The sequence below is a fragment of the Tenrec ecaudatus genome, chromosome 16 (genome assembly GCF_050624435.1).
Source record: "Tenrec ecaudatus isolate mTenEca1 chromosome 16, mTenEca1.hap1, whole genome shotgun sequence".
Lineage (NCBI taxonomy): Eukaryota > Metazoa > Chordata > Mammalia > Afrosoricida > Tenrecidae > Tenrec > Tenrec ecaudatus.
Window position 1 is genome coordinate 5,400,177 of NC_134545.1, and position 14,689 is coordinate 5,414,865.

The following is a 14,689-nucleotide window of genomic DNA, read 5'->3' on the forward strand; positions in this document are numbered from 1 at the left end:
TTTTTATTTTTCAGTTGTGCTGCAGTTAAAATTTCAGAGAACAAATTAGTTCTTCATAGAACATGCAGTGTTCTGAGACATCGGAGTTTTATTCCCCCACACCGTGTCGGCACTCGTCCCCATTTTTACAGTGATGTGTTATTGTACAATCCCTTGCCCTTTGGAAAATCTCCAGCATTTTCCTTCCTTTTCAATTTCTAAACTTTTATCAGAAGGAAGTTTTGTTTCAAGATGTGTGCTCTCGCCATCCCTTCTGGAGCTTCCTCTTGTACTGTTCCTCGTTCTGTAGATCAGACAAGGATCCCGGTCCAGCACCATGTCAGCGGCTTCTCTGTACTCGGAGTGCCAGATGTATAGAGACGATCCTGAAGTATGGCAGTTATTTCGAATGGTTGAAAAATTGATTCACATTGTTCCATTTCAAAGGAGTAGTGTAAAGGACAGAGTGGTGTAGGAGACAGAGTATCTTTTATGTTAACACTGGTCCTTGCCCTTGTGCTATAAGAAAGCTCAGGGTGATGGTAATTACAGAAACGATGAACTGGATGGAGAATTCTCACTCAAATTCCCGTTCTCCCACCCCATTCTTTTCACCTAGGAGGCCTTGGAAGATCGCTTGGAAAGGATTAACCGAGAACTGGGTTCTGTCCGCATGACACTCAAGAAATTCCATGTTTTGCGTACCTCTGCAAATCTTTGAGATTTGTAGCCATTAAATTTTGAGATGTTTTTGTTTGCACTAATGTATGATTATGCACTCAGAAAAGGCAAACTATTTTGTACTGTTTATAAGCCTTCAAATCGTAGTTTTACAATCATGCTGTTCTTTACACTTGCTATTTTATACTTCAAATGGCCACATATTTTCAAGATATTTTTGTTATGCTCAGGAATTTCTTGTATATTTTACTATTTAAAAAGTGTTATTTTTAAATAGTACATGCCTGCAGTTTATATCAAGAATAAGGAAAGTAAGTGGAGCGGCAGCCCATTTGGAAACAAATAGTGTTATCCTTTTACAATGAACTTTGCACACACATTTTATAAACTTATTCTACACTGTAAGTATCATTTGGGTTTTTTAAGTGCCGAATAACAGCTAGCTTCTGTAGCAATAGACTAATACATGCTAAATGCAAGAAAGAAAAAGGAAAAAAATTACAGTCTGCTCTGGATTTCCGTTGTATTGATATTATTAGATGATGATTCATCCCCAGATGGAAACACTTACATCTAAGAGTGAAAAGTAGAGCAGTAGTAATGCATATTGGAAATCAGTGTGTAAAGGAAGGCAATGAGAAGAGTCTAGGCCTCTAACTTTGTCATATACTTAATATTTTTAAGAACATGTCAAACCTTTGGAGAGCTGTAGCTTCCATTGTTCTGAATGTCAAATTTGGCCCCTCTTGACATGAAGCCCATCAAATTTGGTGAGACACAGACCACGACCTGGGAAGTTGGTAAGAGTGGCCTTGCTTTTTATCAACGGACATGGCTTCAGCTGTCCTGTAGAGTCGTCATCCAGACATGTGTAACCTCCCCTCATCCCCTAAACCACTACCCAGAGAAGGAGAGACTACTTCCTAGTGGGTGCTGGTTGCGCACCAGAACAGAGTCTTTTACTTGCTAGTGGGCACAGAGTGTGTCTGGACAGAGCTTGGTGTCTCGGGTTGTTGGCTGGGCCCTGTCCACAACTTTGACTCCTGGCTCTGGGAAGGAGCCCATGGGCAGGGGGCTTTTGCCTGGCTCCAGGAGGCTTGGCAGGTGTGTCTCAAATCTTGGTCAAGTCTGGGATGCTTCACTGCTCACCTTTCACTGAAGCTCTGCACGTGGTCAACAGCCATTCTAAACATTGGCAGCTTCTGCCACATCAAATGCTCAGGTGTTCAGTCTTGACTGTTCTTGTGCGTCCTCTTGTTCTCCCCTCCTCCTGTGGCTCATAGTAACATATGGTTATGATGAACTAAGCCAAACCCACTTGTTCAAGTAGGGTGTATTTACATGCCTTTGAGCAGCAGGGATCTGAAATTGTTCCCTTCATCAAAGTCTGCCTGGCAGAGCTCTCGGCCAGGTACCCATAGCCATACCTCCTTCTTATATTGGCCATAGCCCACTGCCAGGGGCCCACCTGACCGCTGCTATTCCCCTTCCCTCCCGTGGGTTCGCTGAACCTTTCTCCTAACTCTTACAACCAGCTGAAGACAAGCCTCATCAAAAGTAATTACTCATTGACAGTCAAGTGCCTTTATTCTTGTCATTTTTATCTTTTCTAGCCGCCCCTTTTTTGGGTAATCTTCTAGTTAACAGAAAAGAAAAAGTTCATGTTGCTTAAGCTCCAGCACAGCTTGTATCAAACCTAGTAAGGGGATTTGCTTTATTGATGATATGCCTTCCTTTAATGCACGGCATTGAGAATTATCTTAAAAGATGAGGATAGTTCTTTGTCCCTGGCTTTTATTCTAAAGTTGCCATTGAAAAAGAGATTATAGTTTTATCTTGTCAAGTAATTATCATTGCCTTTACTGGCTTCTTCTAAGAAAGGCTTTCAGCCCCATCAGAATATCTTCCGAACTTCTCTCCCAGAAAGCACTACTCAGTGATTTATAAAGTATGTAAAAGAGTGGAAATGATCAGTCGCTTTTCTAAAGGAATATATTTGTTTTTCCTTCATAGCTCTGACAGGGGAACCAAGGAAAGTTCCCCCAGTTCTTCCCCTTTGGTAATGCGTAACTCATGAGCCACCCAACTTCAGAACAACTCAAGGAAAGAAGATCAGCTTACATCGCAGCCCTCAGCCCAGGGAGGGAAGCTGTTTGTGGACCAATGGGGCTGTGCCTCCAGTGGGGAAATCCCTAGGGAATCTTCCACTCTGGGCAGTTCCTTTTCTCAGTGCAGAGAGAAAGTTCACACTCTTGAGCCTCTAAGAAGGGCCCATAAACAATTGTTAGGGAAAATTGCATTATCGTTACATTCCATTTTTCCACCAACTTTTTGAAGGCCCCTCACATTTGGGAGTAGGGCAACGTGCTTCAGAAGTCCCCCAAAGTGATTGAGCCACACTCAATTAAAGCCGCAGCGCATGACACTGGAGTAGTGGTGTTAGCACTGCACAGTAGCTGGTCACAGCCCAGGCTGCCTGTGACTGGTTTACTAGAAAGTCCTCTTCAGATTTGTTCCAAGGTAAAGGTTTAAGAAATAATTTGGTAATAATAAAAAGAAAAGGAAAGTAGATTGTGTTCTCAGCAATCTGACCTTAAAAAATACCTTCTGTCTGATACCTTGTTAGGTGGTATAATCTGTGTTCTCACAGAACTCTGAAAAAAAAAATCATGTTTTCAGGACCTTTAAATGCTCTGCTGATGTGGGATCTTATATATATATATATATATATATATGACTAAAAAGATTTTTTTCCCCCAGAACTTGTTGAGGGTAACTTCAGAAACCATTGTGGGCATGAAATTGGTGAGTGTTAGGCTATTTGATACACAGGTAGGCCGTTTTCTTAAGGAGTAGTTACTGAAGGGACTAAACAATTGTTCCTTCATCTGTCCCTCGGTCACGGTCACGCACCCCGTGGTGGGCACAGGACACAGGGCCCCCGGAGGAGGTGCTGCCCGGGCCTCGGGAGAGCTATGTGAAGATCACAACATGGTTTCAGAGTTCAGTGACCAACCGACAGATGTCCTCTTTCTTTAGCCCAGAAAAGCCAGGTGCTTTGCTGAATGCTTGTGGAATTTTGTCCTCTGTCCCTTGATATGTCCCTTTTCATTTTAAGCTATCTTAAAAACAGTTTTCACATGCCTCTGTGTTGCAGTCCTTTAAGAAGCTGCAGGAAATAAATGTATCCTGGAGCCCTTGAATCATCACAAAGATCAATCATGTTTATGCTGTGTCGTGAATGAGTGTCGTTAACAAGATTATGGGCTCTGATTAAACTGATGATATTGCACACATTTTGCTAGAAATAATTTCCTGCCCTACTGCAGTTCTCTGTCGAAGTGTGATATTAAACTTTACCAGTATTCGTAGGATGCTGTTTCCCTTTGGTGTTTTTATTTCAGTGGCCTCCTCACAGTTAGGAGGACTGAAGCCACACTGAATTTGCTGAGCATTCTGAACTATGCCATCACCTTAACTACAGCTCTTCAAAGACAGTGACATGATTCACATTTTGCACTGTCACTGAAACTGACCAACAATGTGAAACTTGCTTTATAGAGTGCTGCTGATGGATAAACAGACAGACGCTTGTTGGGGTGGTTTTTCAACGGACTCAAACCTTGGAGTGATAGAGTCGTAAGCTCCATGAGAGCAGAGACCGTGTCTTTTTCATTCCTGCACAAAGGCACTCAATAAACACGTGTGAACGCGAACTGTCTTATGACGTGTCTTTGTTTTAACTGTGAGATGGGGTTTTGTAACAGTGTCCTGTAAGTCCTTGGTTTGAGTACATTCATGCAGAATTCTAGTGGCAAAGAACTGAAATCATTAATAACACATTTTCAGGCAGCTCTTGGTGTAGAAGGGCAGAATCGAGGGTATAGTGATTGATGGGAGGGACACTTTGACCTGCCTCCATGTGTTTGTTCATCATGAGAACAGGTGTTTTTGCGGTAAGTCCCAATAATGGTGGCTTTCATGGCCCATTCAGTGTCCCCGTTCTGACAGGAACAATGGCATGAGCAGCCTTTAGTGGTTTCTCAACCCAGGACTTCATTTGGACTCCCTTCAGACTCCTTTCATTTGTGTTTGCATTTGCCGCTCTCCAGAGTGAAAGCGCTCCCAGTTCTCTCTCAAGCACACCCATGCTCCTGTGCTCTAGGTGTGCCTTACTCCGTTCCACCGCACAGTCCTTGGGTTAACACCGACCACCCCTTGGTTAGGACACAACTCCTGTAAAGCCTATTCTGTTAAAAATGTGAGGTACACACAATGCTTTCTCATAAGCAGGCGTTGCTTTGTGAAGCCCCCAGAAGGGTCGGTGCTCCTGAATGGTGGTGCTGGGGAGGAGTGTTGGCGGAACCATGGGCTGCCAAGAGAGAAGTACAGCCAGAGTGCTCTGTAGAAGCAACGAGGATGAGATTTCATCTCATGTGCTTCAGACACGTTAGAAAAGACCAATCCCTGGAAACGACTGCCATGCTTGGTAAAGGAGAAGGTAGCCAAAGAGGAAACCCCAGGACAAGATGGGTTGACCCAGTGGCTGCAGCGATGGGCCACACAACCAGGCAGTGTTTTCCCTCTTGTACACAGTCTGAGTTGGAACCCACGCAGTGGCACCTCACAGCACTTTGTGATGCTCCTGAAGACACATGCCATCATGTTTTAGTGCATCTGGAAGTGTTCTTAAATGCATACTTCAGTTTTCTTCTCTCAAGTACCATCTTGGCCGTTTTATTTCCAAATGAAGACAGCGATTTCAGATCCTCTTCCAGCCTTTTTTTGGGGGGTTTGGGGGTGGTGGCGTGGATCTAGGGTTAGAGCTACATAAGGATCCTACGGGGATAATTACTGATGACAACATGTATTATCACTTCAGGGGCGGGCAGTGTCTGGTTGGTTCCAGAGGGTAAGATTGATTGGCAGGTGGAAGGACTGCATGTAGATCAAACTTGAATTCGTTGCCTTCAGTTTGCTCAAAAACGCTTCCACTGCCTCGTGGCATCTTGGCATCTTGGAGTGACTGTCCCTCGCTTTGTCATTCTACTTACCAACTTCATTAAAAAAAAAATACCCCGAAAGGTCCGCAATGGCACCCTGTCCCTGGTTCCCTCTCCACGTGCATTTGGCTGCGCATGTGCCGCTCCAGGCGGGACAGAACCGGTGGCGGGAACGTGAGGAGTTCCCGGCCTGGGGGTGGGGGGGACCCTGAGAACCGAGCCCCCCCGCACCCGAGGGCGGAGGGCGGGGGTGAGATCAGGCCTGCGAGCGGGACCCCCGGTTGGAGGGTGGCTTCCGGCCTGAGGCGACCGGGCCTCGCGCGCCGCTCCCCGCGCGGCCTGACGGAGGCGCCGCCCGCCCGCCGCCGCCGCGTGAGGGAATGCGAGCGGCCCGCGCCGGGCGGGCAGAGCCGGCAGAACCGCCCCGCCGGCGTTTCCTCCCCGAGCTCGCGGCGGCGGCGGCGGCGGGCGGGCGGGCGAGCGGGGCCCACGTGCGCCGACGGCGGTGGAGCATGCCCGCGAGAGGCGGCCGCTGCGGCCGGGAGAGGCGGCGGCGCGGGGCGAGCGGCGCGGGGCGGCGGGCGCGGTGAGTGGCGGCGGCGGCGGCGGCGGCGGCGTTGCGCGGGCCTGTGGGGGGCGCCCTCGCGGCTGGGACCCCGGCGGCGGCTCCCTCAGGCCCCGGGCGCCCGCGCGCCGCCGCTCCGAGGGGACCCGAGCGCGGGGGAGCCGGAGGGGCTGGGGATCGGGGACCCCGCTCGCAGGAAGTCGGCCCGGAGCCCGGCCCCGCGTGAGTCACCGGCCCCCCTGGCCCAATTTCCGTCGGTGGCGGCCGTGGGGTGCGGGCGCCCCTCCCCCAGCTGCCAGGGCCCCCGCGTCCCGCGCAGGTGTGTCCGCAGGGCCGGGCCTGCCCGCCCAACTCCCCTCCGCGGGGGACAGGGACCGGCCGGTCTGCGCGGCGGTCAGGGCCGGCCCCAGCCCTGCCAGGTGGGCGTCGGGGTGGGGGGTCTCCGAGGACGGGGCGTGGCCCTCCCCGGGAGCCCAGAACTCCGGAGCAGGCGGCCGGAGTCCCCCTGGGCGGAGGACGCACAATCTGGCCCATCTCCATCCTGACTCGCCGTGCCCTGGCGACATCCCACGTCCCTCTCGGTCCTAGAGCCGCGCTGCCCGCCATGGGTGGGCGGTGCGGCGGGCAGCCAGCCCCCCAGCCCTCTGTGCGCGGACCTCCCCGCGAGACCCCGCAGGGCCATGCTGTAAACACAGTGTGTGTGCTGCGCAAATGTCATTTCCCAGCAAGCCCGCTATAGCTTTGTCCCTGGTCCCGTAACTCAATGCCCCTAATCTAGAAATTCTGGCTTTCTCTTCCTTCTGGGCTCTCTTTTGCTTGGACCATCGGACAAGACCCCTCGGAGGCTGGATTTTTGGGGGTTTTTTTTGTTTTTCTCAAGGACGCTGCCCCTTGCTCTCTCCCAGCCCCCACCTAGAACCTCCTGGGCTGACATGACAGCCTCTGACAAGGGGCAGGCAGTGACCACCCATTCATTTCCACCACCGCCCAAGCCCTGGCCATCTTCGTTTACATCCACTGCCCTTTACAGCCGTCTCTGCCATTCTCTTTCTGTAGTTACTTTTGTGCCTGCTTTATTTCCCCCTACCAGGGGCGGAGTCTGCTTCCCTCGGGTGCCCTCCCCCCTTGGCGCACAGTCGGTATCTGGGGAGAGCAGCAGACCCACCCACCCAGGCCTGCCTCTGGACCCTGGCTTATCTGCCTGCTGGAAGGTTGCCGTCTTCTGTGATTAAAAGGGGTTGCCTGCCCTACCCCTCTTTGCTAGTGGAACCATGAGCCGGGAAGGGCTGCTGGTCTGCAAGGGCGCGACTTGCCAACAAAGAGGACAGTACATGGGCTGATACGACGGAGGGAGCCAAGGCCCAGCCACCAGGCCCTCCGGGCAGGGCATTGAGTGAACTGTTACCTTCTCTGGCTTGGGAGGCAATGTTGTTGGTTGCCATTGACCCCCTCCGGCTCATGGTGACCCCACGTACAACAGATTGCAACCTGACCTGGCTCTGTGCCACCTCCATGATGGTGGGGGTGGTGTACTTCGGCTGTGGACCCTGTGTGTTGGAGAGGGTGGGGGGGGCTCATCTTCCAGCCCTCTATTGGATAATGTCCTGTTGTGATCCATAAGGTTATCATGGACTAATTTGGGGGAATTGATTGCCAGGTCTTTCTTTCTGGAAGCTCTGCTGAAACCTGTGCACCATGGTTGACCCAGCTGGTATCTGAAATGCCCACCTGGTGGCACAGCTCCCTATGCCACAGTAACACACACATCACCAGAGTAAGATACACCGACATGCTTGTGGGTGGGAGGCAGTTGGGTAAAGAAGTGGACCCTGGGAGCCTGAAGAGGGTGGTTCAGGAGTGACTTGACCGTAAGCCTGTCACTTGCTTGCTCCTTGCTATTGGTTGTTCCTCATGGAATCAGAGAGAACATTCCTACAAAGCCTTCTGGGATAGGGGATCATTTATTTCCTCACACACTCAGCTCCAGCAGTCCCAGCCTACTCGGAGTTCTTCCGATGCACAATGATGGAATGCCTTCCCACTCCCCTTCTGCCTGCCCAGGTTTTCCTTTTCTGACAAAGGCATGCCCTCTCTGACCTACCCAGGTGGAATTAGGCGATCACGCCAATCTTTGTGCCACTCTAATCTGACTTGCTAACGCCAAATGTCAGTGGCCTGTTTACCTGTGTCTCCCTGAGACGGGCTTGTAGGTGGAAGGAACTGAGTCCTATTTCCCCTCTAGTGCTTGTCACGTGGTAGGCGCGGAGGAAAATACATGCATGTTGGCTAGTTGAGAGAGTTGCTAGACAAGGGGCCTTTCTCCTTCCGAGGGCTCTATTCTTCCGGTCTGTGGGTAGTGGCGGTTTGGGCAGCTCTGTATACCACAGGACAAAATGCTGCTCCGCTTGGCGCCAGCTTCGCAATCATTAGTCTCCTGGAGTTGTGGTCACTTTATTTTGAGTTCCTTCGTCTTATAGCTCGATATCAGATAATATTCTGTGGTGATCCTCAAGATTATCATTGACTAGTGTTGGAAGAAGGGTGTCAAGCTTTGCTTCTTAGTCTGACTTAGTCTAGAAGCGTCACTGAATCTTGTCAGCCATGGGTGACCCTGCAGGTGTTTGAACTGGCCTACCTTCCAACTCTTACCGTGTACGTATGTGACCTTAAGGACAAGAGAGCAAAAGGTTCCCTCATCCTGCCTCATCTTCAACACGGCTAACATGTTTGAGTCCATTGTTACAGTTGTGTGCCCGTCTGTCTCACTGGGGGTCACCATGCCTTTGTTGGTGGTATCGCCCACTATGACCTCTCCCTCCAGCGATTGATCCCTGGAGACGACAGGTCTAAAGCAAGAGAGTCAGTCAAACAGTGTTCTGTTGGTGATTCGGAGCTTCATGTGGTTTGATGATGTTTCTGCCAGCGAATCAATGCCGACTCATAGCGACCCTATAGGACAGGGAAGAACTGCCTGCCCCTGTGGGTTTCTGAGACTTTAACTGTTTATGGGAGTAGAAAGCCTGTCTTTCATGTTACAAATACTCCATATGGTATTAAGGGCTAATTTTGGAAAGTCAATTGCCAAGCCTTCTTAGTAGCTCTGAGTCTGGAAGCTTTGCTCAAATGTGTCTACCAGCGGTTACTCTGCAGATATTTGAAATGCACTGACCATCTTCCAGCATCAAGCCCACACAGTACGACACACTGACAGACAGGTGGTAGCCTCCCTGTTTCCAGGCCTATTTTAAAACCAGGCGGATGTTCTCCTACCCAATCCATCCGGTGAAGTCCTTCCAGTGTGGCCTTCTGAGAAGGATAGTCGTGGAGGATGTGCATCTGTTTGTAGCGATTAGAAGAGGAAACTGCTGGGGCTTCAAGATCACTGGCTTACTGTCTTTGGAAAAGATGCCCCAGGGCTGAGTGCTCTTGAATGGAAGGGTGGTGACATCACCCCTGTGTTCCTTCCCAGTGGAAGGCCAAACACTGTTTATTCCGGGGCATGTAATCAAAAGGGAGCTATCAGCCTCGCTTAGGTTACATCAGTTCCTTTGTAGGCAGGGCCCCTTTGCCTCCATGCAGCATGCAGGTATTAGTGGTCTGTGCCCAGCTTCCCCACTGCCCACAAGCTTTTACTGGGTACCCTGGCATGGTAGAAAATGGAGGCAGGGCAAAGCCTCATCTGTTTGCTCAGAAAGCATCATCTGGGGCATCGCTGCTTCTGCCCGTGTCTCAGATGAAAAGTGTTTTTTAGAATTTAGGAGCAGACCAACATTGCATCCCTTGGGAAAGTAGGTTGCTTCCTCCTCTGAGAGTGAACAGGAAAGTGGGAAAGGGAGGTCTGTATCATCTGCACACACTGCACCTCCCAGGAGTCCCGGTAAGGGCAGTGGGTAAGTGCTCCGGTCAACCGCTAACTGAACAGTTGGTGGTTTGAATGGCCCAGAGAATCTGCAGGAATCCTGCTCCTGGAAAGATGGCAGTCGAGAACTCAGTGCGGCAGTTCTCCTCTGCCACACGGGGGCGTCATGAGTTGGAATCGAATTTGTGACACAACAAGAGGTACTTCCTACATGGAAGGCCATTCCCACACACCCTTCCCTCCCCTGTCTTTCCAGGGAAAGAATTAAGACGCAGGGAGGTTAACTGATTTTCCAAGGTCTCTGGTTTTGTCCCCAGTTGCGCCTGCCTCCTAACCCACACTTTCCTATCTTTCCAGTTGATTCAGATTCCCTTTCCTCCTTCCTAGATGCTCAGAGCAAAAGTGTGCGCGCTCCTCAGTTATTGGCATGTCTAGGGTCATCATGTAGAAGTCAGTGTGATGTGAAAATGGAGGGTGACCCCTTCAGAGCACAGAATGGAGACCGACCACAGCATGACATAATTGTTGGACCGCTAAGAACCATGGCACAGCAATAACCTAAGCCATCTCAGCCAGTGAGTGTGACTCTCTCGCTTTGACCTTGGCGGCAGGCGGCATTCACTACTGCCAGAGTTATGTCATTAGTGAGCAAGACAGTCACCGATTTTTTTTTACTATGTTGTAAATGTGAAATGTCTGATAATGAGATAGTAGATACATGAGGAATAAGTGTTTATTCACTTCCTCTCATGGGGTGTGTGTTTATTTCTATTGCATGCATGCATCCCCAGGACCAGTTGTAGGTCAGACTCTGTCCTGTACGGTTTTTAGTCTGCAGTTTTCACTGGCTGATTTGTGCCTTTCTGTCTAAGGCATAGGTTTTCCAAAACTTACTTGGCTCCTTTTTCAGAAAAAAAATTTTTTTAATTACTCAGCACCCCGCTGGCAATGAGAAACGTTTGGCCCCACACCCTTAGTGCTCATCCTGCCTTTACCAGTAACAAGCAGTGCCAACAGACATGCTTCCCAAAGTGGGGGTGCTGGGGATTTGCAGAGCTGCACCATGGAGGAGACCCTCTGGCATTGCAGGAAGATACTGGTCGGTGTTCTCAAAGATGGTTTCTCTCCTGTATCGCCATTTGCTCTCTGGCCTTGCTCCAAGATCCACAAACCTTTCAAATTAAGAATTGCAGTGGGTCTTGAACTAATGTATTAAAACATAAGAAATGTCACATCTCTGGGTCACTTAACTAATGATTGACATTAGAAAAGACTGACATTCATTAGTCCTATTTCAGAAAAATCAATGACAGGTAAAAAGCGAACAACATTATTGGTAAGTGGGATCAAACTATGTGTACTGAAATTTAAAGAAAAGTTAAGGATGAATTTCTTCCATTTGAAGCGGTGTGTCTTTAAAAGGGATATTTTTAAAATAATAATCATTTTATTGGAGGCTCTTTCAACTCTTATAACAATCCATACATCAGTTGTACCGAGCACATTTGTACATATGCACCATCATCATTTTTAAAACATTTTCTTTCTGTATCAGCTTCTCTTTTTTCCCTCCCTCTCCCACCCTCCCACCCACCTTCATGGACCCCTGATAAATGATAAATTATTATTATTTTCATCTCTTACACTGCCAGCTGTCTCCTTTGGCTCCCTTTGTTATTGCTGTTTGTCCTATTTTAACTTTTTATATACATTTAAATAAAATGAGATCTCAACCAGATTTTCTTTCTTTTTTCAGGGCTAATAACTTAGGTTTTAAGCATAGTCAAAAATAGTGTTCTCACTAAAAAAGGACCTTAATAATAATTTTAGTGAAAAAACATTTTGAGTCAAATAAAATAAATCATTAAGAAATGCGTATCTTATCACAGGGAGAATTGGGAAGAATGCTGTTACATTGAGGGGAATGCAATTAATGTCATGAAACAAAAAATGTTTAAATTATTGAATGGGGAATTTTCACTCAGCCTCAACAATTATATATCTCTTACTTTTAACATGCACATTCACATTAACAAATTTTAAAATGTAAAGATTTAAAAAATTCTACAAATGTAAAAAATGTAGAAAAAACAAATACAGTAGTATATTGGGGACAAATAAAACAAACTTTTGCGCTATAGCCCAGAATCCAGAATAAAATGTAAGTATCTGCTTTTTCAGGTCCCCTTCTCCCCTCAGGAGATGGTATTGCTCCATTTGGAAACACTGGTCTAAGGTTTGTCTCATAGAGAGCATCTTGGTGAGGTATTTTTAAAATCCATTCTACTACTTTCTGTCTTGTGACTGGTTTATTTATCCATTTCTATTAGTGCAGTTTTTGATAGGTAAGAATTTACTGATGTCACCTGGTTGTTTTTTGTGGTGCTGCTAGTTTATTGCACAACGTTTTCTGGGCTGAATTACTTTTGTGTAGTTTCTTGTCATTTTTCTCAGTGCTGTTGCTTTAGTATTTGCTGCATCTTGGTGATTTCTCTCATTTTTTGATGACATCTATTCATTTTCTTTGAGGTTACCCTGTAATTTATCAACATCTTCCCAAGTTCAAAACAGTCTGTTTTACCTCAAGATATACTTGAATTCCTTTACATTTGAAAGTACTGTAACTACACTGTTCCTTTTATTTACTTTGTAATTGTTTTCATTACAAAGTGATATCTCTGAAAATATTCCTATTTTCAGTCTTGTAGGTTGTTTTACTCAAAATCAGTGGTTCTCAACCTTCCTAATGCCGCTACCCTTTCATACAGTTCCTCATGTTGTGGTGATCCCCCAACCATAACATTATTTTCTTTTTTCTTTTCATAAAATTATGTTCATTGCTACTTCATCACTGTCATTTTGCTACTGTGGTGAATCGGGCGACCCCTGTGAAAGGGTTGTTCGACCCCCAAAGGGGTTGCGACCCACAGATTGAGAACCTCTGCTCTAAATCCTTCTAAGTCTCAGTTGACTTCTGGGTGGTGGTGTCAATATGCTAATCTCAGGCTATTGTCTACCATTGTTTCTCCATCCAAGGACTGTTGAGTATTTCTTGTAAGGTTGGTTTCCTATATACAAATTCCTTCCATTTTTGCTTATCTGGAAATGTCCTAATTTCACCATATTGTTTAAGGACAATTTAGCTGGGCATATGATTCTTGGTTGGCATTTCTTTTTTTCTTTCTTAGTGTATTTATGGCATTTCCTTCTTGTCTGTATGGTTTCTGTTTAGAAGTCAGAGCTTAATCTTATTGGTTCTCCTCTGTAGCTAACTTTACATTTTTCTCAAGCTGCTCTCAGGATTCTTTCCTTGTCGTTGGTTTTGAACATTTAATTATGTTATGCTGTGATTGTCTATTGAGATCTGTCCTGGTTGGGGTTTGTTCAGCTTCTTGAATGCCTATATCTTCTTGTCTTTCATGATATTAGGGAAGTTTTCTTCCAACAACTTTTGATAATATTCTCTGTGTTTTTTATTTTTTCTTGTCCAATCACTTGTAAGTTAATTCCCCTTGATCCTGTCTTATCTGACTCTTATTTCCTCATCCCTACCCCTTCTTCTTGTTTTTAAATCACCCCACTAGTATCTTCCAGCTCACTAATTTGACCTTCCATTGATTCAGTTTGAGTTTTTTGCTCTTTTAGCGCATTATCTATTTCTGAAATCTTAGCATTAATTTTCCAAATTTATATTCAATGTTTTTGTATGCCTTCCCATTTTTCAAGTTTGTTCCTCTAGTATTTTTTTAATATCCTCTGAATTCCCCATCCCCCTACCCTGTGTTTACTTTGATTTTGCCTGCAACTTTTTTTATCTATTAATCCATTGAACGTACTTAAAATTATTCTTTTGGATTCCTTGTCAGGTAGTTCCAATGCATCCCTACCCATGACCCCTTGGACAAGTGGCGCACCCTGTGTTCATGAAGGCCTTGGTAGCCCTGCGCTGCCTTACTTACTTGTACCCACCAAATACAAATTGAACTTCCGGATTAATAAGAAAGAAAGAAAGCAACAGGAGAAAGGAACAAAATGGAAGCCGAGAGAGAAAGATTAAAAACAAGGGAAAGAAAGGAAGAACAGGAACAAACAAAAAGAGAACACTTGGCAGGGTGGAGAGGGGAGGAGCCGGGCAGAGCACCCAGTATGTGTTGGGCCCCTCTGCCTGCTCAGGAGCTCACAGAGTGGCATGGGAAGTAGTGGCGCATGGGCCATAGATGAAGTTCTTGCTGACTTGTATGTTGTCTAGGCTCAGGGCACTTGATGCAGAACTAGTTTGTGCTGCCTCAGATGGTGGCTTGTTCTTGGGCACACTGGACAACTGGTTATGGAAGGCGTTCCTGCTTGTGGAGTGGTGGCCAGGGCCCTGGCCCTGTGTGTTCTGCTGGCCCGATGAGAGGGAGCTCAGTGCTTTCAGACTTGGGGGTGGTGCGCTTGCTGCCTTATAGATGAAGTGCTGCTCCAACCTCAGGTGAAACAATGGCTGTGTGGAGTGAGGCTGTCAGCTGCTGCTGGGTGGGTGAGGGTGGGGGCTGGCCATGCTCCCGGTCACCAGGAATGTTGGAGAGCAAGAGAGGACCCCATCTTTCACATCACCTGTGT

General features: G+C 47.3%; 2 protein-coding genes across 6 annotated transcripts in view; both read left to right on the forward strand.

Annotated features, from left to right (window-relative positions):
* MPHOSPH9 (M-phase phosphoprotein 9) overlaps positions 1 to 4,368 on the forward strand; it is a 50,895-nt gene extending 46,527 nt beyond the window's left edge. For both annotated transcript variants that reach the window (XM_075533602.1, XM_075533603.1), the window contains exon 24: positions 599 to 4,368. In XM_075533602.1, the coding sequence (XP_075389717.1) occupies positions 599 to 700 (102 nt within the window). In that variant the 3' untranslated portion in view covers positions 701 to 4,368. The remainder of the gene's footprint in view (positions 1 to 598) is intronic.
* A 1,788-nt stretch (positions 4,369 to 6,156) lies between these two features.
* The window catches only part of PITPNM2 (phosphatidylinositol transfer protein membrane associated 2), a 138,224-nt gene continuing 129,691 nt past the window's right edge, over positions 6,157 to 14,689 (forward strand). For all 4 annotated transcript variants that reach the window (XM_075533940.1, XM_075533942.1, XM_075533941.1 and 1 more), the window contains exon 1: positions 6,157 to 6,249. The gene's annotated coding sequence lies outside the window, so the exon portion shown is untranslated. The remainder of the gene's footprint in view (positions 6,250 to 14,689) is intronic.